Source organism: Sciurus carolinensis, chromosome 2 (assembly GCF_902686445.1).
Source record: "Sciurus carolinensis chromosome 2, mSciCar1.2, whole genome shotgun sequence".
Taxonomy (NCBI): Eukaryota; Metazoa; Chordata; class Mammalia; order Rodentia; family Sciuridae; genus Sciurus; species Sciurus carolinensis.
Window position 1 is genome coordinate 53252181 of NC_062214.1, and position 27748 is coordinate 53279928.

The 27748-nt window shown below is 39.0% G+C and overlaps 1 protein-coding gene and 1 long non-coding RNA gene across 3 annotated transcripts in view; one reads left to right on the plus strand and one right to left on the minus strand.

Moving 5' to 3' along the window:
* The first annotated feature begins 3838 nt into the window (after positions 1–3838).
* The window catches only part of Fsd2 (fibronectin type III and SPRY domain containing 2), a 39415-nt gene continuing 15505 nt past the window's right edge, over positions 3839–27748 (plus strand). The window contains exons 1-6 of the mRNA XM_047535931.1: positions 3839–3984; positions 15700–16411; positions 16534–16629; positions 19598–19828; positions 21158–21180; positions 22950–23071. Coding sequence (XP_047391887.1) covers positions 15773–16411; positions 16534–16629; positions 19598–19828; positions 21158–21180; positions 22950–23071 — 1111 coding nt within the window. The 5' untranslated portion in view covers positions 3839–3984; positions 15700–15772. The remainder of the gene's footprint in view (positions 3985–15699; positions 16412–16533; positions 16630–19597; positions 19829–21157; positions 21181–22949; positions 23072–27748) is intronic.
* LOC124971932 (uncharacterized) overlaps positions 6047–27748 on the minus strand; it is a 44799-nt gene continuing 23097 nt past the window's right edge. Inside the window, exons 5-6 of one of the 2 annotated variants that reach the window (XR_007106402.1) lie at positions 8564–8667; positions 6047–7505 (exon numbers count right to left, since the gene is read on the minus strand). This is a non-coding gene — a long non-coding RNA (uncharacterized LOC124971932). Of the gene's footprint in view, positions 7506–8563; positions 8720–27748 lie in introns of both variants that reach the window. The other variant, XR_007106404.1, reaches the window with a different exon arrangement.

Here is a 27748-nt window from a genome sequence, read left to right on the forward strand (position 1 = left end):
GTGGAGGGCAACTTGAAGGTGGAAAGCTGCCTCTGTCTGAAGGAACCTGCCCTTGGAAACCTAGAGGACCATGGACCTTGCTCTCATACTCACCCAGTCCTCTTAAGAGAGAATCTTTTAGTTGAAGTGCTCTATTTTCCCCAAAACTACTTCTAATATATCGTTTAAGTTAATATTATCTATTTACTTGTTTTCTTTTTTGTAGTGCTGGGGATTCAATCCAGGGTCTCACACTTGCTCAGCAAGTGCTCTACCTCTGAGCTATATTTTTATATTAACTTATCCTTTCTAGTAGTTTCCTAAGTTATTTGTTTCTTCAAAATGAAACTACAAGTCTTTCTAGTTATAAAAGTAATTGCTAGTTTGTGAGAAGGGAATACCTTTGTTTATTTTTAGAAAAGAAATGTGAAAAAATATACATCAAACCTAATAGTGTTACCAGGATGCATGACTGATTTATATTTGCCTTTAGGGTTCTTTAGTAGTATTTAAATTTTTTTTCCTAAGCCAAATAACATGTCACTATTATAATAATAAAGAATTTCTATTTTAAAAATAAAATGTGACTATTATAAACAGACACTAGCAAAGTATAATAAATAAGGTAAAGTAACTTAAGAGAGAAACTGTTCCCTTTGTGTGTGTGTGTGTGTGTGTGTGTTGACTTATCCATTTGGGCTGCTATAACAGAATACCATAGACTGAGTAACTGATAAACAATAGATATTTATTTCTCACAGTTTTGGAAAATGAGAAGTCCAAGATCAAGTCACCCCAGATTTGGTATATGGTGAGGGCCTATTTCCTGATTCATAGTTACTTTCTTCTTACTTCATAAGGCGCAAGGGAGCTCTTTGACACTGCCTTCACAAGGGCACTAATCCTGCTCATGAGGGCTCCACCTTCATGACCTAATTATCTCCCAAAGGCCACAATTCCAGAAGTCATCTCATTTGAAGCTTAAATTTCAACATATTAGGTTTTGTGTGTTTGTTTTGGTACTGGGTATTGAACCCAGGGAGGCTTAACCACTGAACCACATCCCCAGCCCTTTTTATTTTTTATTTTGAGGCAGGGTCTCGTTAAGTTGCTTAGGGTCTCACTAAACTGCTGAGACTGACTTTGAACTTGTGATCATCCTGCCTTAGCCTCCCAAGCCGCTGGGATTACAGGCATGAGCCACCACACCTGGCTCAACACATTAGTTCTAGGGAGACATAAATATTCAATAGCATATATGTATGTATGTGTGACAGTTGATTTTTTTTCATTTTTATTCAACTTGATTGGGTCCCTGGGATGCCCAGATATTTGGTCAAACATTATTCTAGATGTCTCTGAAAGTGTTTCTGCATGAGATTAATATTGAATCTGGGGACTGACTAAATCACATGACCCTGCCTGATGTGGGTGGGCTTCATCCAGTGAAAGGTCTGATTAGCTGAAAAAGGCTAAAGGAGAATTCTTCCTGCCTGACGGTCCCAGGTTTTTTCCTGCCTTCAAAGTCAAACTGAAATGTTGGCTCTTCCTAGATCTTGAGCTTCGGCCTTCAGCCTGGAGATACCAGACTGCATGTACTACCTGCTCTCTGGGTCTTTGACTTGCCAACTGCAGAATGTGGGACTCCTCAGTCTCTGTAATCATGTGATCCAAGTCATGTGTGTTACTGGGGATTGAACTCAGGGGCCTGTCACTGAGTTACATTTTTGGCCTTTTTCTTTTTTTTTTAAATTTTAAGACAGTCTCACTAAGTTTCCCAGGCTATCCTCAAACTTGGGATCCTCTGCTTCAGCCTTCTGAGTCCTTGGGATTATAGGTATCTGCCACCTTAACCTTTGAGCCAATTCCTTACAATAAATCTTTTTCCTGTTGCTTGTTTCTCTAGAGAATCTGGATTAATATGTATATAAGTATGTGTCTGTAGTATTATACTAAATGATATTCTACACATTTTTTCCAGTTACAAATACATCATGGACATTTGTCATATTAAAATAATAGGTATGGAGTTTGGGGTATAGCTCAGTGGTAGAGTATGTGCTTAGCATGCACAAAACCCTAGGTTCAATCCCCAGCATCAAAAACAAAATCAGAATAGGCATCTACATCATTATTTTTAATGTTCAAAACTATTGGGTTGACTACTTTATGATTACTTAATGAATACTGTATTGGTAAACAGGTGATTTCCTTTTTCAGCACATATAAACGTTTCTATATTGGACTGGGGATGTAGCTCAGTGGTAGAGTACATGCTTAGCATGCTTATGGTCCTGGGTTCAATCCCCAGCACCATTAAAAAAGAAAAAGTAAAAAGAAAAAGAAAATGCTGTGGTGACTATTCTTGCACATCCATCTTTGCATAATTTTTCCTTAATTTTTTCTTTTGATATTTTATTTTGCTTCAAATTTTTTTATTTTACAAATACATAGCAGTAATGTATTTAAAATTATCTCAAAACAATAAATATAAATATAAAATTCCAAAATCAAATCACCATATACAGATTTTCAAAGGAAATGGTCCAGACCTGATTCATACTTCTGAGACCTCTTAGCTGATTGAGTAAATAAATAGGAGTCAGAGTAGAGAAAAGAGGTTATCTGAGACTAAGAGTGGTAGAGCAGTTTAGAGTGGAGAGAGCTGCTGTCAGGCTGGATGATTGACCATGCCATCCTCTAACCCTAAGCCCCAAGAGGGAGTCCTCAAAGGGATCCTTCAGAGAGCTTGATATGTTTCCTGAAGTTGGACCCATGATGGCCTGGGATGAGAGGATTGGCTGCTTTGGTGACACAGCCAGTGGGACTGACTGCATTGGGGTCACCTGCATCCCAGAGTTTGCTAGGACCATAGATGGGGCCTTTCATCTGAGTAACCTAGATCCTGCCCAAAAGAGCCACCTACATGGAAGAGGAGCCCTCAGCTGAGAGATTCTGATGGTGGTCCACCAGAGCCCTGAGGAGAAATAAAAAAGATTGCCAGGAAGAGAGGGGCTGTCAGCCTGGTGATGGGAACTTAAGGAGAGGGGTCTCTATAATAGGGATCCTTCAAGATGGATAAAAGATCCCCAAAAAAGATTCAGGGCTAAGCATCTCCCAGACCCCAGGAAACTAAAGTCAGCACCTGTTGTGGCATCTACTCAAATGGAACCCGAGTTTGTCATCCAACCAGCTGCTTAGGGAGGAATGTGGAAGGAGTGACCCACCTTACTCTCCCTCTCCCCAGACAGGTTTCTTGCTAAAGAGCCCCAAGTTGGAGAAGGGAGAAGATTTGGTACTAGCTAACAAATCAAGTTTGACTTTTCTGGTTCATATATTGAGCTGGATATTCAATTACTGAATTGACACTATGGCTTTGAGTGACCATAAGACTGTGTGTTAACTAAGAAGGAACAGAAAATCATAACTTCTTCTAGATTTTCATCCAGAGAGGAGAATAATCCCTACCTTGAGCATACTTTAAAAGAATGATAGGAGGAAAAGAAAAAAAAAACATAAAATAAATTGCATTTGATTACCTCCAGAGTTGTGCTTGTTCAGAACACTTTGGGAAAGCCCAGGAGGAAGGCCCACAGCCCAGGGGCTGTCAAACACCTCCTTCCTAGCCTTGCTGTGACAGTCCCACCCCTCTACATGTGGCCAGCCATCTGAGTCACAGGTCTTAAACGTCCACAGTAAATGAAGTAACTCAGACCATAGCATGTGACCCCTCTTGGTGACACTTGAGCAGTAAGAAGTGGCAGGTCTATATTTGGACTTTCATTCCCTGAGGGCCTGTTGCTATTTGCAGCCAGAGCCAGCTCATGTTACCATCCAGCTTTGGTGTCCCACTTGCAGAATCCTGGTGTAGAATAGGCAGGAGTAGCCTGCAGGGCATGCAGAGGTCATCAGGAAAGAAAACCTGCTGAACACGGAATCAACTTTCTAGCAGAAATCCAGATCCTCTGAATTAAAAGAAGCATTTATGGACCCTTAAATTAGCAGGCAAGTTTTGGGGTAGTCATATTCCAATGCAAGCCATATCATTAGAAACTCTCAACTTAATGTCACTCTGTATTATATCTTAATGCCAGTAGTACAATATCTTTCCTTTAGATGGAAAAAGATATCATGGTAAATCACAGATGTTTAAATTACACATAACAGTGCAAATGTTTCTGTGCCTTCTTGTAGCAGGAATTCACACTTACTGAATATGGAGTTGGTACCAAGTTGGAAAAGCTTTTATGGGTCAGGAGAGGCTGACTCTTGCAATGTCTTTAGCATGTTTTTAACGCAGGGCCCATTTGCTAGACAGGTTGGTATTAATATTATCTGGCTATATTATTGGGTTGATAAATACTTTTTAATTTTAATCAGCATGTGAATACTGGCAAGTCATAATTTCATTCTTTGATTCAAATACTGAAAGTAGAATTGTAGTTGCTTTTCACTTGTTGTGCAGAGAATCTCCTCACAGAGTATTTTCAGGTCTGTGTTGTACCCGAAAAGCTGATTTTAACCAGTTTGCCTTACTGTACAGCTAATGCTTTATAGCCAGTTTTCTTTACCTGTAGCTCAGGAATTGCTAGGGGCCACATGGATAAATTTCTATAATTATATGCAAAATCTGTTTTTAGGGACTCAAAGGTTTCAGAGGGTTCTTAGACAAACCCATAACCCACAAAAGGTTAAAAAATATATTGTTGGAATACTTTTCTAATGAAAACACAGAGACATTCTTTCCATATAAGACTTAAGAAAAAGATTTTTTTAACTGACACTACAGCAAAGAGATGTGGCAATCTGCCCAAATTTGATGTATTACTTTACTCTCTTAAGTTTTCATTTCACACTTTTAAAATGACAATTTATCATCAATGTTCCTTTCTTCCCAAATTCTGATTCTGGTAAGAAGCTGCAGGAGTATAGATGTTGAGAAAAAAATATATGTATTAACTGTGAGCTGTGTTGCAAAACTCCTGTTTTGAAGCTGAGCACACAGATCAGTTTGTGTTTATGTGTTCAAAAGGCAAACACAGGCATGGAAAAACATGTTCTTGCTAGCATGTGTGTTAAATGTTTTCCAGTCTCTTGCTTGTGTCTACCTCAACATTCAAAAAGAACTCCTAAGAGAGCTTCCTAAGAATTCAACTTGGTATTTCATCTCCCAGTTTCTATTTGAAAGGATTTCCTGTGATGGTTTATACATAATACAGAATTATGGTGATCTCTCTCTTGGTAGCACATGGAAATGTGTTATTTTTAGTGGGTTGCGCCTCATTCCATAGGCAGAGTGATTTAGTGGAAACCTGAGTTTGAATCCAAGCTCTTCATCTGCCTGACAGTGTGTCTAGTGCCAGCACAGGGCTAGATACAGAGTAGCTGGATGAATCCTTGTTATGTGAAATTGGCCATAAGCAAGTCCCTTGGCCTCACGGGAAGTCCATATTTGCCATTCTAAAATCTGGATATTGAATTAAGGACTCTCTGACCCTAGAATACCACATCTTTCCTAGGCCCCCTGGGAGCTGTTACTGTGGGGTGCAGGGTGCCCCCATAGCAGTGTCGGTGCCTGATCATGATAAGGCTGTTTTGCCAATCATCAACTGCTTTAAAGGGACAAATGTTCCCACAGCAGACACAGATGATGCCACACTGCTGTGACCACTGTGGACCTTTACTTCCCTTCCTGGTCCTCATCCCCCATGAGTAACAAGGTAGGAGACTTCTAAACTGGTTAGATGCTGGTCCAAGTAATAATAATAATAGTAAAAAAAAAAAAAACACAAACAATAACAGTAGCTAACATTTGCTGAGGATTTACTTCTTTTTAAATTTTACTTTATTTTTTATTTGTTCTTTTTAGATATACATGACAGTAGAGTGTATTTTGACATATTATATATACATGGAGTATAACTTATTCTAATTCCGATCCTGTTTTTGTGGTTGTTCATGATGTGGAGTTACACTGGTCATGTATTCATATATGAATATAGAAATGTTATGTCCGATTCATGCTGTTTTTCCTATTCCCATCTCCCTTCCCGTTCCTTCATTCCCCTTTGTCTAATCCAATGAACTTCTATTTGCCAGCCCCCCCCCCCCCTTAATGTGTGCTAGTATCCACCTATCAGAGAACATTCATCCTTTGGTGTTTGGGGGATCGGCTCATTTCACTTAGCACGATAGCTCAGGACTTACTTTGAGCCATACACTCTGCTAAGCATTTTACCTACTTATACCATTTCATCGAAATGCCAATCTATGAGGTAGACACTGTTAATAAACCTGCTTTATAGTCCATTAAAGTGAAGCCTGGGGAGGTGGTTTTGCTGAGGTCACGCTGCTAGGATGTAGCAAAGACAGAATGCATAGGACTGTGTGAATCCAGAGGGCAGTGGCATTGGGGAGGGATGAAGATGGAGGGAGGATGGATATTATCTAGAGATTCAGGACATAGAGCCAGAATCAGTACTAATTGCTCATTCTTTAGTTTGGGTGACATCAAAGACAAGCTTCTGGTCTCTGAATTGGGTACTGGAGGAGGGTGGGTGTCATGCTAATGGGCATCAGGAATGCAGTGGTCCTGTAGCGACTGTGGCAGGCATTTGACGGGGTAGGGGTTTAAGGAGCAGCAGTGATGGGAAGTGGGGGCTCTCAACAGGAGAGCCACTTCCACTTCCACCTGAGCAGAGCAACAGAGTGCTAGACCTTGTTCTTGGCAGGAACACTCAGAGGAAGAGCCAGAGGGCACACAGTCAGCAAACTGTGGAGACAGGTGTTTTTCAGGAAGATTTCTGCCTACAGGGTAGCATTCAGGTATGGTATTGGAGCCATAGAGAAACTGATTTTGGCCTATGTGACCAAAGCCTGTGCTTTAGGAAGGAGAGGAATCCTAGGTCCTAGGAAAGAGGGAGGGTAGTGTCTGAGAAGTTGTGCCCCATCCCTGGGTGGGGTAATTACCACTTACTCCCTTTTCTGGGGCCTCCTTGAGAGCAGAACATTTCTCATTCATTACACCACCAGCATCTAGCACCATCCTGTTCTCTTTAATCCATTCCTTACAAGGCCCATGAACAGTCATACTAGTGCTACAGTCTCTGCATGCAATAGGGTCATCCAGAGTCAGAGAAGTACCCCAGGTTTCCCCAGATGACTCCTATGTGGGTTCAGACTTCCCAGGTCACTCCATGTTCCCGATAGCAGTAGGCACCAGAATTTCAGAAATTGTAGAATGACCAGATGAAGCCTATAGTGCCCAGAGCAGCAGAGGCTGCTGCTGGAGCCCAGGTGGAGTGAAGATAGGACAGTTGCTCCTGAGCCCAGGAGACCTGTTGCTGGCTAATAAGAGACCTCCAGAGAAGAAGCATGAACCTCCCATCTTCTCAGGTTCTATTTCCAGATTACTTGCTCTCCATTTCATCCCTTTTCTCCTCTGCTTCCTTCTCCTCCTCTTCCTGTTATTGGCAGCCAAAGCAGGGATTCTGCCTGGATCCCAGCTGACTGAATTCGACCACGTGCTGGCATAAGAAATAAACAAATGATGTAAAAAAGAAAAATGAATTCTATGCAGTCTGATCAAACTGGGGAGAAGCAGTTAGATGGTTTCTAAAAGAAGCAGTTAGAATTTAGAAAAACAAGAGCCAGGGGCTGGGGAGATAGCTCAGTCGGTAGAGTGCTTGCCTTGCAAGCACAAGGCCCTGAGTTCGACTCCCAGCACCGCAAAAAAAAAAAAAAAAAAAAAAACAAGAGCCAGTAGATATACATATGTAGAATTAGCTAGGCTGTGTCAACCAGAGAATAGGTCAGTTTTAGCTCCCTTGATGCCTGTACAGGCCAGTGGGTAGTTTTTTGTTTCCATTCTCAGCATGAGGAAAATCTGGAGCTAAAACTGTTTGGAGCATTTAATCTCAAAGTCTGTTTCACTCCCCCTTCCAAGTAATGCCAAGTCTGAGCTCATAGCAGACATTAGTAGTAAGATGTTATTTCTGCTCAATGGGAATAATCGTGATTAGCTGGAGAATCAGACATACTAGAGTGTGAAGGCAGGGCCCAGAACCTCTTAGGACAGAAGGTTCTGAGGGTTTTGTTGAGAATCCTCCATTAAATAAGGGACTTAAGGACCTAGGATGGATCATGGTGAGAGGAGACAAAGTAGTTATTTGGTAGTTGAAAGGTAACGTTGACCTTGGGAACCACTGAAGGGAGACATGGGCTAAGGTGTAGGTGATGTGCATGGTAGCCTGGAGGAGCTAGCAATCCCTTGGGTCTGGCACGCATGGTTGGGAGACTTCCAGGTTCAGATTGGCATTAGTTATTCAGGATTTCAGACCTTTTGTGAGGAGATATGCCCTGGCACAATTGAGACCACAATTGTCCAGCCCTGTGAACAGACTGTACTAGTATGGATGAGTAGAACTGCCCTAGGCAGGGTCTAATGGTGGGCAGGGTTCTTAGGAGTAACCCCTAAAAACACCCAGGTTATAGAACTTTCATAAATCACAGATGCTCTAGAGGCAAAGTACAGACCTTGGGCCTGGCAGTCACTTGCTTTGTGATGCTGCCTCTAGAAGCCTACCTTCATTCATCACTTCTTCTCACCCAGGCAGTGGACCAGGTTCTGTTGGTGGTGCAGGTTGGTGTGGATCTGGACATGTTGCAGCTGGTACCTTGTGCATCAGTCTGACATGATGAAAGTGTTATATAATTGGATAGTGATAGTAGTTGCTCAGCTCTGTGAATACACCAAAAACTACTAAAGGCTATACTTTAAAAGGGTGAACATTATGGTATGTAAATTAAATCTTAATAAAGCTATCATTTTAAAAATTATAAAATAGTTGGAAAAAGAGTTTCTGGCATATCATAAATATTCATGTTTTCAAATAAAACCATTTTATAACCCTTTTAAAGTTATTCAACATATGCTTAAATACTATGGACATTTGATATTCTTCATCAAGTATCTTAAAAATGTAAAAACAAACTTCTGTAATATTAGAAATTTTACATTGTTCCTTTTTCTCCTTGAACTTGGATTTCCATTTTCAACAGAATTTTGTCCTGATATTTAGCTAAACTTAGTCATTTATTGATCATCTATGATATTCTCTACAAAAGTACACATGTATGACTTGAGATTTAATTTTTTTTCTTATTTTCCTGGAATCATATATATATAAATAGTAAGCTCTTTTTCCTTCTGAATTGTTACCAATATAATTTTATAGTCATACATAAGAAAATAGCATATGCCCATTACAAATTTTGATAAGTAATTATTAAACAAAAATAAAACTGAGCTGGGCACAGTGGCACATACCTATAACCCTAGCAACTTGGGAGACTGAGGAAGGAGGATTGCAAGTTCAAGGCCAGCCTCAGCAACTTAGCAAGACCTTAAACTTAGCAAGACCCTGTCTTAAAATAAAAAACAAAAAGGGTGATATGGTGATATGGCTCAGTAGTTAAGCATTGGGTTCAATCTCCCAGTTATGTTGGACACTCAACATAACAGCAATATACCTATCACCCTAGCAACTTGGGAGACTGAGGAAGGAGGATTGCAAGTTCAAGGCCAGTCTCAGCAACTTAGCAAGACCTTAAACTTAGCAAGACCCTGTCTTAAAATAAAAAACAAAAAGGGTGATATGGTGATATGGCTCAGTAGTTAAGCACTGGGTTCAATCTCCCAGTTATGTTGGACACTCAACATAACAGCAATATAGGAATACTTAATTTATTTAAAATTTAGACAGCTGAGAACAGAATGTACGTCTTAATGAGGTGGATAGGAATTTTCTTTTCTTTTTTAGTTCTTGTGTTCATGAATGAAAATCACCTATTCTAGAATGCAACAGAAATTATAGTGACTTGTCTTCCTGTTTTCACTTTGTTGACGTAAGCACAGAGTGACCTTGCTCACTTGCATAAGTAGGTGGAAATGTAAGCAAGTTATAGTAATGTCATTCAACTCTTTGAACTCTTTTTGAAATGTATGCTGAAATTATATAGTGATCTATCATGAAAAATTTTTAATAATATATCAGCTGACAACTTGATTAGATCCTCTTTCAATTTTGTTGGAAACAAAGAACTAGAAACTACTTAGCTTGAAAATTTTTTTCTTACCCATTCATTAATGTCACTTGCTCTCTCAAAATTGCTACCAATACTTCAAATTGTCCTTTCATTTAGTCCCCTGGAGGTTTTTTAAATTTCCAAGCAATGAAATCTTACAGTGCAATGTAATATTCAGGATAAGTGAAGGATATAGTTTTACTGTTATAATAAAGAGAAGAAGGGCTATTGTGCCAAGAGAATCCACATGAAGCCTCAATACTCACTGATTCTCAGGCAAAGCATCTCTGAGAAAGATTAAATGTGTGGTTGAGCATCTGGAAAGTGAAAATTCTTAAAACCACCCATGCTTGTGTACCCCTTGGAAAGTTTCATTAACACATGACATAGTCTGAAGACCAGTGGGACAAATGCTACTCTCTGGAAGAGCCTGAATGTGAACAAATGAGAGAAAGAATGGTATTAAGAGTGGAAAGCCAGGTGGAAAGAAGGTTATTTTTATGCTGGGATAATGTATATCATCTATAATGATCTGTTGCAGAACAGATTATTCTAGAACTTGATAGCTTAAAAGAAATATTTATTATCTTGTAAGGTTTATGAGGGTCAAGAATTAAGAATAAACAGGCACAGTGTAGGTTGAGGCAGGGTGATTACAAGTTCAAAGCTACCTCAGCAACTTAGCAAGACTCTATCTCAAAATATAAAATAAAGAGGATTAGAGATGAAGTTCAGTGGTAGAGTACTCCTGGGTTCCAGCCCCAGTACTGAAAAAAATAAAATAAAGAGAGAGAGAGAGAGAGTAGAGAATAGCTTATTGGGGATGGTTATGATTCAGGATCTCTCATGAGGCCTTGAGACCACTTTCCTTCGATTCCTAGCCAGCCTTGGTTTACCTATACCTCTGTGCTTGTGGACTGACTCTGACCAGGACAACTCAGTGAATTTGTTTGCCATGACATGGGTTGCAATCACAACTTATTCAATGAGATCTGAACCTCTATCAAGTTTATCCTTTGTTAAGAATTTCCCTCAGCCTCAAGGTGTCCTTTAGAGTTCTCCAACTTTATAGTTACTCTCCTACTATAGCTTAATCCTTTATGGTAAGTTGTCTTCTTTCCATGTTGTATGTGCAGTTCTTAGCAGAGTTGTAGATGTCAATCTTCTTTCCAAACTCTGATTTACTATCCTACTAAAAAGTTGAGGACGAGAAAGTTAACTATCAGGTTAACTAACAGTCTTTAACCTGAATGTTAACATGTCAGGACTTTTCTTTTGGCGTGTCATATATTATTTTGTAGGAAATACCATTTTGTTGCATGGAAAAAGACACAATAACTTGACAACTCAAACAAATCATTGTCATTTAGAAGTTCTAAGGAGGCTTGTCATAATGAGTAGATATGGAATATTAATAATTAAGATATCCAACTATACGCTGTACATAGGAGACACACTTTAGAATCAAAGATACAAATAGATTGAAACTAAAAGGATGGAAAAGATATGTTATGTAAACAACATTTGCTAGACAGCTGGAGTGACTATACTGACATCAGAAGAAGCAGACTAAAATTTTTAAAAATTCCTAGAGGAAAAGAGGGACATTTTAAACATATAAGAGTCAGTATATCTGAAATACTTAATAATTATGTATGTATATGCACCTAACAACAGCAAGAAGAAAACAATAACATAAATGAAAAAAAAAAAACGACATACATAAATGAAAAAAAAACTGTCATCAATCATTGGAAACTTCAATACTTTACTTCCAATAATGGTTAAAACAACTAAGTAGAAGATCAACAAGGAAATGGAAGACTTGAACATTACTGTAAACCAAATGGACCCAACAGACTCTACACAATCTACACAATAACATCAGAATACACATTCTTCTAAAGAGCATACAGAACATATTTTAAGCCCACAAAACGTTATTATGCTAGCCCATTTTTTATGGTAGCTCATAAAATAAACCTCAGTAATTATAAAAGGATATAAATAATACAAAATATGTTCTCTGGCCATAATAGAATGCAATTAAAATCAATAACAAAGAAGTTGGGAAATTCACAAATATGTGGAAATTAAACACCACCACCCCTAAATAACCAATGTGTCCAAGAAGAAACTTAAAGGGAAATTAGAAGGTACTTAATAAAAAAGTGAAGATAAAACACAAAACCTTGTGGGATGCAACAAAAGTTATGCTTAGAGGAAGAATTACAGCTGTAAATGCCTATATAAAAAGAAGAAAGATCCCAAATCAATACCTGAAGATACTGGAAAAAGAACAGCAAGCCAAACAAAAAAAGGAAAAGGAAGGAAATAATAAATATTAGAGTGAAAATAAAAATACAAAAGCAATGGGAGAAATCAAAGAACAACAACAACAAAAAAAACACAATGATTCTTTGAAGTGATCAACAAACTGACATATCTTTAGATAAACTGACCCAGGAAAAAAAGAAGACCCAAATTACTAGAATCAGAAATGATGGAGGGGACATTATTACCAAGCTTACAGAAACAAACAAAAGACTAAAAAGAAATAGTATGAGCAACTGTATTTCAATATATTAGATAGCTTGAATAAAATAGGCATTTCATGGAAAGACACAAACCACCAAACTGACCTAACAAGAAATAGATAATCTGAATAGGTCTATAACAAGAAAAGATATTGAATTAGTAATCAAAATCTACCCACAAGAAAAGCCCAGGACCATATGACTTCACTAATAAATTCTATCAAACATTTAAAGAAAAATTAATAGCAATTCTCCACAAACTCTTTCAAGAAAGAGAAGAAAAGGAACATTTCCCAACTCATTCTCTGAGCTATGTTGCTAAAACCTGAGAAAGATCATAAGAAAAATAAAAGCCTACAAAAAATTTTAACATTAGGACCAAGTGGGATTTATCCCAGGAAAGCAAGATTTGGCAATAGGTTCTTAGATATGACACCATAAACACAAACAACAAAAAGAAAAAAAAAAAGTAAATTAGACTTCCCCAAAATTAATTTTTTGCATGTTTCAAGTAACATCAACAAGAAAATTAAAAGGCAACCTAAGAATGGGGGGAAATATTTGTAAATGAAGAATCCAGTAATAGACTAAGATCCAGAATATTTGAAAAACTGGTGTGTGTGTGTGTGTGTGTGCGTGTGATGCTGATATGTGTGTGCTACAACATGGATGAACCTTGAAAACATTTTGCTAAGTGAAAAAAGTCAGTCACAGAATATGCTTAGATACATTATAGCTAAGCTATACTATATATATATATATATTATATATATGCTATATATATTATATATGCTATATATTATATATATATTATATATATGCTATATATATTATATTTAAATACCCCATGCTGATTGCACTACTGGAGTGCTCGGGATCATATATTATATAATTCTGTTCATATAAAATGGCCAAACAGGAAAATCAATAGGGACAGAAAATAGATTAGTGTTTGCTTAAGGGTTAAGGAAATATAGAGGAGATAGCTAAAGGGTACAGGGTTTCTATTTGCGGTGATGAAAATGTTCTAAAATTGACAGTAGTAATCACTGCACACACAAGAACATGCTAAAAACCGCTGATTTATATACTTTGTCATTGGATGGCAGCTGTCTGTGAGAAGTATGTCCTCTGTGCAATGTGGCAATTGGTTTTAGCAAGCAAATGAAACCTCTGGTTAATTATGTGCCCTGTAGTTGGACATCTGTCTTCTGGCTGCCACACAGACTAAGGCTGAAATCCTGGTTCAACGACTTACTGTGTGCCCTTGCCTGAGATCCTCTTTTGGAGCCACAGTCTCCTCTTGTATAAAATGGGATAATACAGGCCCTACCACATAGGGTTGATGGGAGGAGTTATATCATATATATAAACTGCATAGCACAGAAAGAGCACGTAGGAAATGCTTAATAAGTAGTTGCTAGTAATAGTGTATTTACTATTACTATTATTGTGTTGTTTTGCTTTGGTTTGGTTTTGGTACTGGTAATCACTGAGCTATATCCCCAACCCTTTTAACTTTTTGTTTTGAGACAAGGTCTTGCTAAATTGTTCAGGGCCTCACTAGGTTGATGAGGCTGGCTTTGAACTTGTGATCAAAGTGCCTCGCCCTACAGAGTTGCTGGGATATAGGTGTGTGCCACTGCTCCCAACACCATCATTATTGTTATTATTTTTCTAGACTTTGTGTACTTCCATTAAAATAGTGGGTATATTTTACATATAATGAAATTTTTATTCATTTTATTTAACATAATACTTTTAAGTCTTTTTCTAAGTTATTATTTGTTATCTGTAAATGTTTTAAAGGATGATTTGTAATCTGTACAGTGTATATATCCTAGTATACTTAACTGTTCTCCTAACCATTAAGATTTGAAAAAAACTTTTTTTTTTTTTTTTTTTTTTGGTGCTGGGGATTGAACTCAGGGCCTTGTGCTTGCAAGGCAAGCACTCTACCAACTGAGCTATATCCCCAACCCCAAAAAAACTTTTTTGTTGTGGACTTTTATGTCTATAAATAAATGTTTTCTCTGTGTTTAGGGTTTCCCCTCCAGTTCCAAAAGAGGATTGCTAGGTTAAAAAATATGACTGTTGCCAAATTTGAGTTCCAAAAATGTGGGACATTCTAACCAGTAGCACGTTACAGTGTTCACCTCATCATACTCTCACCCAGCTTCAGGTATCTTTTTTTTTTTGGTAGTGGGAATTGAACTCAGGGGCACTTGACCACTGATCCACATTCCCAGTCCTATTTTGTATTTTATTTAGAGACAGAGTCTCACTGAGTTGCTTAGCACTTTGCTCTTGCTGAGGCTGGCTTTGAACTTGCAATCCTCCTCAGCTTCCCAAGCCACTGGGATTACAGGCATGTACTGCTGCACCCAGCTCAGGTATCATTTTTATATTTTAAAATATTTGTAAACTGGAAAGGCAAAATGACTTCTTATTTATTTGCTCTCTGTTACTCATAAGTATGGACATTTTTCATATGTTTTTATAGCTAATATATAAAAGTAGTAATCTTGTGAATGATCCTTGTACATTCATCTATTTAGATCTTAATTTTTCAATGAATTATACACATTTTAAAAAATAATAAATAGCTGGCTGTGGTGGTGCACCTCTGTAATCCCAGGGACTCAGGAGGCTGAGGCAGGAGGATCACAAGTGTGAGGCCAGCCTCAGTAACTTAGTGAGACCCTATTTCAAAATAAAAAACAAAAAGGGCTAGGGATGTGGCTCAGTGGTAAAGCACCCTGGGGTTCAAATCCCTAGTACCATAAAATAAAATAATATTCTGAAACTCTTCCCATTATTCTGTCTTTTAAGTTTTGGGCTTTTTTTTAAAAGTATAGGAGTCTTTAGTTAGTCAAATCTATTGACATTTCTCTTGAAATTTCTTCTCTTTAAAAGCTTAGAAAGTCCACCCTCCCAGAGAAATCATACCTTTCTTTACAGGTGGTTCCGAGCAAAGCCACAACTGAGCTGCTCAGATGACTTTAAAAAAAATTTTTTTTTTTTTTTTGGTGGAGTAGTAGAACCCAATCTTATGACCTTCCCAGGCACTGATTTTTCCCATCTTTTTGTGTTGCAGGAACTAAGATATTCACTATTAACTGTCCAGGAAGGATTGTTCAAAGGTGCTTCCTAGGGCTTCCAGAGTAACAATGGAGGAGGAAGCTGGGGAGGAACCTGTGCTGGACAGGACTACTGCCTCAAAGGACTTCCACTTTTATCACATGGATCTGTATGACTCTGAAGACAGACTGCAGATCATTCCAGAAGAAAACACCAGCATGAGGAGAGAAGTCGTCCAAGCTGAAATGACTAAGGATCCAAGAGGGGCAGGGGAAAGGAAGGTCCAAAGAGATCTTCAAGAGGATGTGGATGATCTTGTCCATTTATATGGACTTGAAGATGAACATGAGTTAGGGGATGAGTTTGTTGAGGAAAGCAGAATGGGGGTTTCTGGATATCTTCCTTATGGAATGAAGAGGAGAGACCCAGCTAGGGAGCAGAGAGACTGGAGACTTGGAGGAGAGGTAGCTGAGGCTGAGGACCTGGGCTACGGAGGGTGGGGCCTGGCTGGCCAGTGCCAGGACTTGCGGGAAGCCTACAGGTATACCCACGGTCGTGCCAGCGAAGAGTATGAATGCTATGTCATCCCGGAGGAGGAAGATGAGGAAGAAGCCGAGGATGTTTTTTGTGTCACTTGCAAAATTCCTATCAGAGCTGTTGAGAAAGCTTTTGATGAACACAAGGAGCATGAAGTGACCCCACTCAACAAAGCACTGGAGAGTGCCAAGGTAAATAGATCTCCTGAGTCCTCTGTAGGAGGTAGGCAGGGAGTAAATTTAAAATGCCTTCTCCAAGAGAGATGGAGAACAGATGTAGCATTAACACCTTCTTTGTGATGCTTGTTGGACAGGATGAAATTCACAAAAACATGTACAAATTGGAAAAGCAGATTATTGAGATGGAAAATTTTGCAAGTCACTTGGAAGAGGTTTTCATCACTGTGGAGGTAAGAGTGTGGCTGATGACCTTGGCAGACACATATGGCTTCCATCAGTGACCAATGGGGCAAGCAACTGTTTCTAGTAGAAGTTAAGAGTCTTTTCTTAAAATGTGAGGTGTCACTACTGCCCGTTCCCCTCACCCTTCCTCTGACCTCCCCTAGCACCAAGGCATATACCTGGTGGCTCTGATTACCAGTTAGCATTCTCTCCTGAGCTGTGTGCTCTGGGTGGGGAGGCTGGGTCTTCTGCCTCTGCTCATCCCCAGTCCCACTCCAAGGTATGTTTCAAAGCAGGCACTTTATATGTTTGTTGTGTGACTAAATGAGGGAGGAGTGTTCCTATCACAGTCCTTCCCAGGTTCTTTTTTCTCCCTGTGTCTCTTAACCCTAATTGCCAATTGCAAGTGGATTAGACCTCTCTTACTTTAACAAAGACTTTGTAGTGGTGGTCAGCCTGCTGGTGACACATAAACATTTGCAGTTAGGTGGCAAAGAAGTGAACAGCTTTCTTTTGCCCTTGTTTTTTCTGCTTGTTTGTTGTTCTTGTTATAGTGTCCTTCTCCTCCTCCTCCCACTCCTTCCCCTTTTCCTTACTCTTTCTCTTCCTTCATCTCCTCCTCCTCTTCCTCCTCTTCCTTCTTCTTCTCTTTCTCCTCCTCACGCAGAAAATCCCTTGTGCTACCTGATGCACTGGCTGTGAAACCAGACACTGTGTGTGGCGGGAGGGGGTGTTCCATATTGTTCCCTTGTTCTTGGGGATTGTTACTTATAGGTCTTTGGGTGCCTATAATGTTAACCACATAAAGTTAGGTGAGGACTGTTGCACAGTTTTTAGTTGTTTCATGAGATAATATACCCATTCTGCCAGTTATTGCTGCTCAAACACAGCAATAAAATAAGTTTATATGTTGTCTCTTTCTAGTTAGCTATTATGTAGGCTTCCTTCAGAAATTAAGAATTTAGAATTCTGAGGTGGGAGGGGACTTCCCATCCTTTAAGGCCCTCTCCTTGCCCATTCTGAAATGGGGAAGACTGTGGGCTCTCGATCCAGGAGCCAAGACTATTGAGCTAGAAGCTGATGCTCTGTAACTCTGCCCATGGATCAGATTAGCCCCTAGAGCTAGAACAAGGTTATCCCTTCTTTCCTAGGCCATCCTCAACAGACCATTGCAATACACCTATCCTGTCTTTGATAAGTGTTTTTTTTCGCCTTATTTGCTATCTACTTCTCATAAGATTGCTGCTTCCCTGGGTACTCCCTAGTAGGTACATGGCATATCAGTGTAATACCAGAGCCTGACCCACTCTTCCTGCCAAGGTAGACCAGGATTGAGGACTATAGGACTCTCCCTCTCCTTTTCATGTGGATTCTCTACTTCCATTAATGCAGCATCAGATAATATCAACAGGATCACCTCACATGTATTAAGAGGGTCCCATGAAGTTAGAACTTTTCACCCTCAACCTTAAAATGGAAGACAGCTATTGCCTTAATCCCCTGTGGAAGACACAAGGGGCAAAGGCTTCTCCTTCAAAGCAGAGGATGGTAGTGGGAGAGGTATGAGGACAAAACTCATTATACATTGTTCTGCCAGCTTATTCTCAGATCAGAGTATCTTCTTTGGCAGTGAGGACTTGAGGTCATCTTTTATAATCCACACTGGGGAGTCATCTATTGCTTTTCTCTCACCCTTTTAGTAAGTGTTATGCACACAGTAGGTGCTCATTAATGACTCTGAACTGTTGCTAAGAGCTTCTTCAGAAATGTCCTCATCATCTGACAAGAATGGCATCAGTCAAAACCCACGAGCTCTTCTGGGTTTCCAAGACAAGTAATGGGGACCAGGAGTCAATATGCTTTACTTAATATTTTTCATCTATTGTGCTCCTGGATTAAATGCTGTAGGTACCTTATCTTCTGCTTCTTACATTTTCTCATCTATCAGGGAGTGCCACCTAGCCACAGTGCTTGATCCTCTTTGCCTTCCTCTTTTCCCTAGTTGTATGATCCCAGTTGTTGGAATCCCAGTGTTTGTATGATTCAATTATCAGGAAGTGAAGATGAGCATCATGATATATGGAGAGCTCAGGAGGAAATGATATGTGGGGATCTTTCAGGGCAAACATTTCCACCTTTAGGTCAGAGTTTCCAATAACAGGCTGATTTATCATTGATCTTCCTGGCTGGTTGTCAAGGTGTCAGGAGATAGCTGAAACTGGGAAAGGATTAAAAAAATGCTGCCAGGGCTCAATTCACAATAGCTAAACTATGGAACCAACCTAGATGCCCTTCAACAGATGAATGGATAAAGAAATTGTGGTACATATACACAATGGATTATTACTCAACTTTAAAGAAGAATGAAATTATGGCATTTGCAGGTAAATGAATGGAACTAGAGAATATCATGCTAAGTGAAATAAGCCAATCCCAAAAAACCAAAGGCCAAATGTTTTCTCTGATATGCAGATGATGATCCATAGTGCGGAGGGTTAGGAAAGAATGAAGAAACTTTGGGTTATGCAGAGGGGAGTGAGGGGAGGGGCAGGGCGGTGGGAATGGGAAGGACAGTAGAATGAGACAGACATTATTACCCTATATGCATGTATAATTACACTACTGGTGTGACTTAGCACTACGTATAGCCAGAGGAATGAGAAGTTATGCTCCATTTGTGTACAATGTGTCAAAATGCATTCTACTATCAAGTATAATTAATTATAATGAATTTTTAAAATGGAGAAAAAATGCTTCCAGGAAAGACAGCAGTGCCTTTTGTAAGATTATTCTTGAGAATCTAGGATGGAGACCTCCCACACCAGCATCCACCTCAGCATCATGGCAAAAGATAAGATGAAGCAGAGGGACAGAAGGACTAAAATAGCTCTGAAAGGATGTATTTTCCTGCCCCTAATGACTCTAGTCAACATATCACATGTCCTGCAATGATGGCTGAGGCCAATTGTCTTATAGGAGAATTTTGGAAGACAAGAACAAAACTTTGAGTTACATTACAATGAGATCCTGGAAACACTTGCTCAAAAATATGAAGAAAAAATACAAACTCTAGGGCAGAAAAAGAAAGAGAAGCTGGAAGCCTTATATGGACAACTGGTCAGCTGTGGAGAGAACCTTGATACCTGTAAAGAACTGATGGAAACAATAGAGGAGATGTGTCATGAAGAGAAGGTTGATTTCTTAAAGGTCAGTAATGAAATGAAACATAGAGGAAAGAAACAAAATCATGTCAGGCTGTCCTCTCTCCATCTGGAGGTGTTGGAGTTGACTTTTATGGTCAGCATTCATTTGATTCCTTTGGGTATTCATGATGGGAAAGTAATCACTCCATCTCTCTGCGTAGCTTTGCCAGGATGGCCAAGCAGGCTCATATACAACTGACCCTTCCCCTCTACCATTGTTGAAGTAGCACCAGTCTTTGTTCCTCTGTCCTGGTTACCCAGAGATCTGTCCCCTCATCCTGGAGCTGAGAAAAAATAGTGTGCTGAGAGTTTTCTGGTCACCTCAGATGGCCTCTTGGAGCTCTGGGGAAAAAGTTGTCCAGGATAAAAAGTTAACCTTAAATTTCCATTACAAGGGTAGCAACTATAAATTTTACTTCATAAACTCAGACATGCACCAAAAGAATCCATTTCTTAATTTTCTTCCAATTGAATTAAACTTGACCTGAAACCCATGTAGGGCTGTGGGAATTTCAATGTCAGTCAGAGCTAGGGTCCCATTTCTTCATAAGGCCCCACAGGACTGCGGGATAGATGTTGTATCCAGGATGTGGTGAAGGGATCTCCAGCTTCTGAGTTACTGAGTGTGTTCCCCCACATCATCCAAGCCCAGAGTTGCCCCTCAAAGCTGAGTCATACCTCCTTCCTTCTAGACTTGGGCCCATCAATAAAGCCAGAGAGCAATTTGCAGGCCCCATGGGAGTCACCAACACTTAATATCTTTTGAATCAATGGTCCCACAGTGCCACTGTATCTCAAAGATACAATCTAGAATGTGGAGGGTGATACACATGAAATTATTTTTCTCGTCACTATGATGGTAAAAAATTGGAAGCAACCAAAATGTCCAACAAGAGAGGACCAGGGGGCTGGGGTTGTAGCTCAGTGGTGGAGTGCTTGTCTTGTACACATGAGGCACTGGGTTCGATCCTCAGCACCACATAAAGATAAACAAATTAGTTATGTCTATCTACAACTAAACATATTTTTAAAATAGAAGAACAGTTAATAAATGATGGAGTTTCTGTGCAACAAATTGTTTACAGTCTCTCAAATCAATGGTCCAAAAGACCATTTGTGACATGAAAGGTGTTTACATACTATTGCTGGGTAGAAGCAGTAGCTTAAAGGAAAACACACAGGCCTAAGTGTGATTTTGTTAGAATGTGGGTATGGCTGATTTTTTCCTTTTCCTAATTTCCAAGTTTTTAAAAAAGATATATTGATACAATTTGAAAATGAAATTTATTTCCAAAGTCCAGTTAATATTTTTTCCTTTTCCCTTCCTTTTTAGGATGCAGTAGCTATGGCTGACAGGTAATACTTTTGTTCTTCTATTTTTGTTTTCTGTTCCTTTCACCTCTAGACTCAGTTCCACTAGGTTATATGCTTCCAATTTTAGTTTCTGTGCCTGATCTTACGGGTAAAATAGCACTGGCCTCAGAATGATGCTGTGGGGTCATGAGGGCCCTCTAGTATTAAATCTCAGAATCTCAGAACTGGAAGGAGAATGTATGTTGAGGCCCAGACAGCTCATCTCTGATCAGATCACCTCCACAAACCTCTCATTTTACCAGGGGGAACTGAGATCCGAAGAGTACATTCATCATTTCCAGCTGTTCTAGGACAGACTGTGAGGCTTCAGAATGCATACATGTTAGAATCAGACATGAGAATTCAGGCCCTCCTATGCCATGACCATGGGCAGGTCCAACCAGTCTAAAGACTGACTTTCCTTATGTACAAACAGAGATGGTTTTGTGAGAACCTAATAAGACAATATTTATAATGCAATATGAATATAAAAACCTAATAATGTCAGGGTTATGCACAGAGTTTTGACAAAAAACAGACCTGGTTTAAAATTCTGGCTTTGCCACTTAAAAATCTGTGACTGCCAGGAAGTAGGTTGAGAAGACCCCAAATCCCAAGATTAGCAACTTGAGGGTATTTGGCCAAGTGGAGAGGAAGCACCTAGGGTCTGAACCCTCTGTGCCTTTGGGGGCCTGGGGTGATGTAGGCATAGAGGTTTCCAGGTTAGCTTCTGACAGCATCTCATCCACAGATGTTCTCTCACATCACAGAAAATCCTATATTTTCTCATTCCCCTTGGATGCACAGACCAATCCTATCCTGTTATGGTTTGGATGTGAGGTGTCCCCAAAAAACTGACATGTGAGACAATGCAAGAAAGAAGGTTCAGAGAAGAAATAATTGAGTTATGAGAACCTTAACCCAATCAATTTTAATCACCTGATGGGATTGAGTGGTAACTGAAGGCAGGTGGAGCATTGAGGGCATGGCTTTGGGGTATATATTTGTATCTGCAAAGTGGAGATTTCTCTCTGCTTTCTGATCATCATGTAAGCTGCTTGCTTGGTGGGGGGCTCTCTGCCACTCTGCCACGTCCCGCGTGGATGAGAAAAGTAAGTATATCACTTAATTATCCAAAAATTTATCTACTCAATAAACACACAAGAGTCAATACTCTTTTTAAATAAGAGGGGGTATGACAAGTCTGGCCATACCAGCTCTGGCCTCTTAACAACAATGACCTGGAGTAGCCCAACTCTCTTTTATTTATAGACAGACAGGTAAAGGTGGAAAGACCAGGAGGAGCTTCTTCTGTGATGGACAAGATAGGGTGGAGTTAGGGGAGCCATTTTCTAAGGGAAACTAGACAGGGAACCATCTAATTCCGCTAGATAAGGATGGCTTCCCACAGCTTGCCTTTGCCACACTCTTCTGCCGTGATGTTCAACCTCACCTTGATCCCTGAGAAATGGAGTCTGCTGTCTATGGATTGAGACCTATAAAACTGTGAGTCTCCAAATAAACTTTTCCTCCTCTGCAGTTGTTCTGGTTGGGTCTATTAAGTCACAGCAGTGAAAAAGCTGAGTAAAACACCCATTCTCACTGGTGACCTCCTAGGGCAATCACCCAGATAGTTAAAGGTAGCCAGGAGCATGTTAAGAAATGAAAATTCAGCAGAGTCCCTTTGGTTTATTACTAGGAACCAGCACTATAGGTTCACTCTAAGGAGAATTCCCCTCCATTCTTGTGTGCATGTCTTTTTATACCAACAGACTTGGGAAATTCCTAAAAACCAAAACAGATGTGGAAATCTCTGCACAGCCTGATTTTGAAGACCAGACCTTGGACTTCTCTGATGTGGAGCAGTTGATGGGATCCATTAACACCATTCCAGGTATATATCTCTCCTGTATATATACTTCACAGCAAGCTCAGATTTCTAGGACAGTGTGTATGTTGAGAACAGTTAGCATCATATTGAAATCAGTATGGAGGTTCCTCAGAAGACTAGGAATGGAACCACCAAATGACCTTGCTATACCACCCTTATTTATCCTAAAAAAATAAAGTTAGCATACTGTAATGATATATGCATACCCATGTTTATAATCACACAATTTATAATAGCCAACCAGTGTAGGTGTCCAGCGACAGATGAACAGATAAAGAAAATATGGTGTATACACCCAATGAAGTTTTATTCAGCCATAGAGAAGAATGAAATTATGTCATCTTCATGAAAATGGATGGAACTTGAGAGCATTATGTTGAGCAAAATATACCAGACTCAGAAAGCCAAGGTCACATATGTTTCTCTCATGTGTGGGAACTAGAGAGGAAAAAAGAAAAGAAAGGTAGGGGTGGGCAGAGATCTCATGAAAATTAAAGGGAGACCAGTAGAATAGAGGAAGAGGGAGAAGGGGAGTGAAAGGGAAGGTAATAGGGAAAAACAGTGACCAAATTATATTGTTATGTTGTGTGCATATGTGAATATGTATCAATGAATCCCACTATTATAATGTACCAATAAAAATATGGATAAAAGTACATTTAACATCAGATCTACCCTCAACATATGTCAGAGTGCACAATGCCGTATTGTGAACTGTAAATCCTATGTTGGACAGCACATATTTAGAACATATTCATCTTATATAGTTGAAGCTTAATAGCTGCTGAGTAACAATTCTCCATTTCTCCTTCTACCATTCCTTGGCAAGCACCATTCTATTCTCTGCTTCTATGAGTTTGACTACTTTAGATACTCTATATAAGTGGAATCATGTAGTTATATGTCCTTCTGGCTTATTTTACTTAGCATGCTGTCCTCTAGGTTCATCCATGTTGTCACAAATGGTAGGACTTTTTTCTTTTTTAAGGCTGAATAATACTCCATTGTGTATAATTACTACACTTTTTTTTATCCATTCATCTATTAATGGACATTTAGGTTGTTTCCATATCTTGGCTACTGTGAACATGGGTGTGCAAATATGTCTTCAAGATCCTGATTTCAATTTTTTGTATCCATACCCAAATCATCTGAATTATCTGGAAATTGTTTTTGTTTGTTTTGTTTATGAGACAAGGTTTTATTATGTTGCCAAGGTTGGTTTTAAATTCCTGAGTTCAAGTGATCCTCCAGCCTTAGCCTCCCAAATAGCCAGGACCACAGACAGTTCTATTTTTAATTTTTTTATAGAACCAACCTACTGTTTTTTTTTAATAGTGGCTGCACTAATTTAAATTCCCACCAACAATATATAAGGATTCCAATTTGCTGGGTGCAGTGACACACACCTGTAATTCCAACAACTTGGGAGGCTGAGGCAGGAGGATCACAAATTCCAGGTCAGCATGGGCAATTTAGCAAGGCCATAGGCAAATAAACCAGACTCTGTCTTGAAACAAAAAATAAAAAGGGCTGGGGATATGGCTCAGTGGTAAAGTGCCCCTGGGTTCAATCTCTAGTACAAAAAGAAATAAGTAAACAAGTAAGTAAGTAAAAAATAAATAAATAAATAAATAAATCTCTGTATCCTTGCCAACACTTGTTATCTTTTGTGTTTTGCATTTTGAAAATAGCCATCCTAGCAGGAATGAGGTGACTGATATCTCACTATGATTTTGATCAGCTTTTCCCTGATGATTAGTGATGTTGAACACCTGTTTGTGTACTTGGTGGCCATTTGTATGTCTTTGGAGAAATGTCTATACATTTCCTTTGCTCACTTTTATTGGAGTTATTTGGGGTTTTAGTTGTTTGTTTATTGCAGTGCTGCGGATAACCCAGGAACATTCTACCTCTGAGCTATATTGCCAGCTCTTTAAAAAAATTTTTTTTTTGTTTTGAGACAGGGTCTCACTAAGTTGCCCAGGCTGGCCTCGAACTTGCAATCCTCCTGCCTCAGACTCCCAAATCACTGGGATTACAGGTGTGCGCCACCTCATCTGGGTTATTTTTGTTTGTTTGTTTGTTTGTTTGCTATTGAGTTGTAGGAGATTCTTACATAGTTTGGGTATTAGACTATTATCAGATAAATGCTGTGCAAATAGTTTATCTCATTCCGTAGATTGTCTTTTCACTGTGTTGATTGCTTCCTTTGCTGTGCAGCCTGGCATTTGTCTTTTTTTTTTTTTTTTTTTTTGCTTTATTGTATGTGTTTTTGATGTCAAAACCAAGAATTCATTCTAAGACCAATGTCAAGGAATTTTCCCCTTGTTTTTTTTTTGAGAACCTTTACAGTTTTTGGTCTGATATTCAAGTCTTTAATATATGTTGAGTTAAATTTGTATATGGTGTAATGCAGGGGCAAAAATTCATTCTTTTTGCATGTGTATACTCACAAATATGTAGAAATTAAACAACTCACTTCTCAACAACCAACAGGTCAAAGAAGAAACCAAAAAGGACATTAAAAAACCTGATACAAATGAAAATGAAACACAGCATATCAAAACTTATGGGATGCAGCAAAAGCAATAGTACAAAGGGAATTTATGGCAGTGAATGCCAGCATTAAAAATGAAGAATCTCAAATAAACAACCTAAATTTTAATCCTCAAAGAACTAGAAAAAGAATAATCTAAGCCAAATGTAACAGAAGGAAAGAAATAATGACTAGAGCCAAAATTAATGGAATGGAGAGTAGAAAAGCGATAGAAAAAATTTAATGACAGAGTTGCTTGGTTGAATTGATACACAAAATTGATTAAAAAGAAATAATGCAAATAAACACAATTAGAAATAAAAGAGAAGACATTATAAATGAGGTAACAGAAATGCAACAGGTTATATGAGAAAATTATGGAGATTTCTACACCAGTAAATTGAATAACCTATAAGAAATTGATAAACTCTTAGAAACATAAAAACTGGCAAGACTAAATCATGAAGAAATAGCAAATCTGGAGACTGGGGATATAGCTCAGAGGTAGAAGTGCCTGATTAGCATCTTCACAATCCTCAGCACTGCCAAAAAAAAATGGAGGGGCTGGGGAGATAGCTCAGTCGGTAGAGTGCTTGCCTTGTAAGCACAAGGCCCTGGGTTCAATCCCCAGCACCCAAAAAAAAAAGGAAGTGGAAAATCTGTACAGAATAATAACAAGTAAGGAGATTAGATCATTAATCAAAACCTCCCAATGAAGAAAAGCTCATGACCAGAGGGCTTCACTGGTAAATTTTACCAAGCATTTAAAGAAGAATCAATATCAATTCTCAAACTCTTCCAAAAAACTGAAGAGAGAGAAACACTTTGAAATTCATTTATGAGGACAGCATTACCGAACTATTACCAAAACCAAAGACACTGTGAGGGAGGGAAAAATTACACACCTGTTTCTCTGATGAACACATATAAAAAAAAATTCTCAGTAAAACTGTAGCAAATTGATGGGGCTGGTGTTGTAGCTCAGTGATAACTTGCCTATCATGTGTGAGGCACTGAGTTGGATCTTCAGCATCACATATAAATAAATAAAGGCCCATCAACAACTAAAAAAATTTTTTAAATTGTAGCAAATTTAAAGGATCATACGCCAGGTATAGTAGTGCATGCCTGTAACCCCAGTGGCTTAGGGGGCTGAGGCAGGAAGATAGTGAGTTCAAAGCCAGCCTCAACGACTTAGTGAGGCCCTAAGCAACTTAGTAAGACCCTGTATCTAAATAAAAATGTAAAAAGGACTGGGAATATGGCTCAGAGGTTAAGTGCAAATCCTGGTTGAAGAAAGGAAGGAAGGGAGGGAGGGAGGGAGGAAGGGAAGGGAAAAGAAAGGGTCATACACCATGATCAAGTGGGTTTATCTCTGAGATGGAAAATGGTTCAACATATGCAAATCAATGAACATGAGAGACCACATTAACAGAATGAAGGATAAAAATCACAGGATCATGTCAGTACAGACAAAGAAAGCATTTGACATTTTACTCTTTTGTGATAAAAAGGTCAACAAATTAGGAGTGTGCCACAACATAATAAAGGCCACTTGTGACAAGCCCACAGCTAACTTCATACTTAAAAATGAAAAACAGCCTTTTGTCTCTGATGTGGAACAAGGCAAGGATGCCCAGCTTCAACATTCCTATTCAACATAGTACTAGAAGGCCTAGACAGAGAATTTGGGTAAGAAAAATAAATAAAAGCATCTATGTTGGAAAGGATTGTTTTGTAGATCTTATTGTAGAAAACCCTAATGACTCCTTGAACTTTGAATGAGAAACTTTGATGTCTACAAAAGTCAGAGATTTAGAAACAAGTATGTTTTCCCTCCAACTTCCTGCTTCTGTCTTTACAGCATGTAAGTGTGAAAAGAGAGGCTAACCTTATCCAAGGTGCCAACAACTGGCTCTAGGAACCTTGAAGTATTTCCTGTTTAAAGTCTGCCTCACTTTCTAAACATCTGCCTTCCTGCTTAATTTAGATCAAGTGAGAAGTCTGGATTTAATATCCTTAAATGTTGTGTTTATTTTGTTCCTGGGCAGCTGTTTTTAGCAGAGTGGCTAAAAGATGAACTTTGGAATTCTATAGAGCTGGTGAGAATCCCAGTCAGTACTTCCTAGCTGTGTGACTCT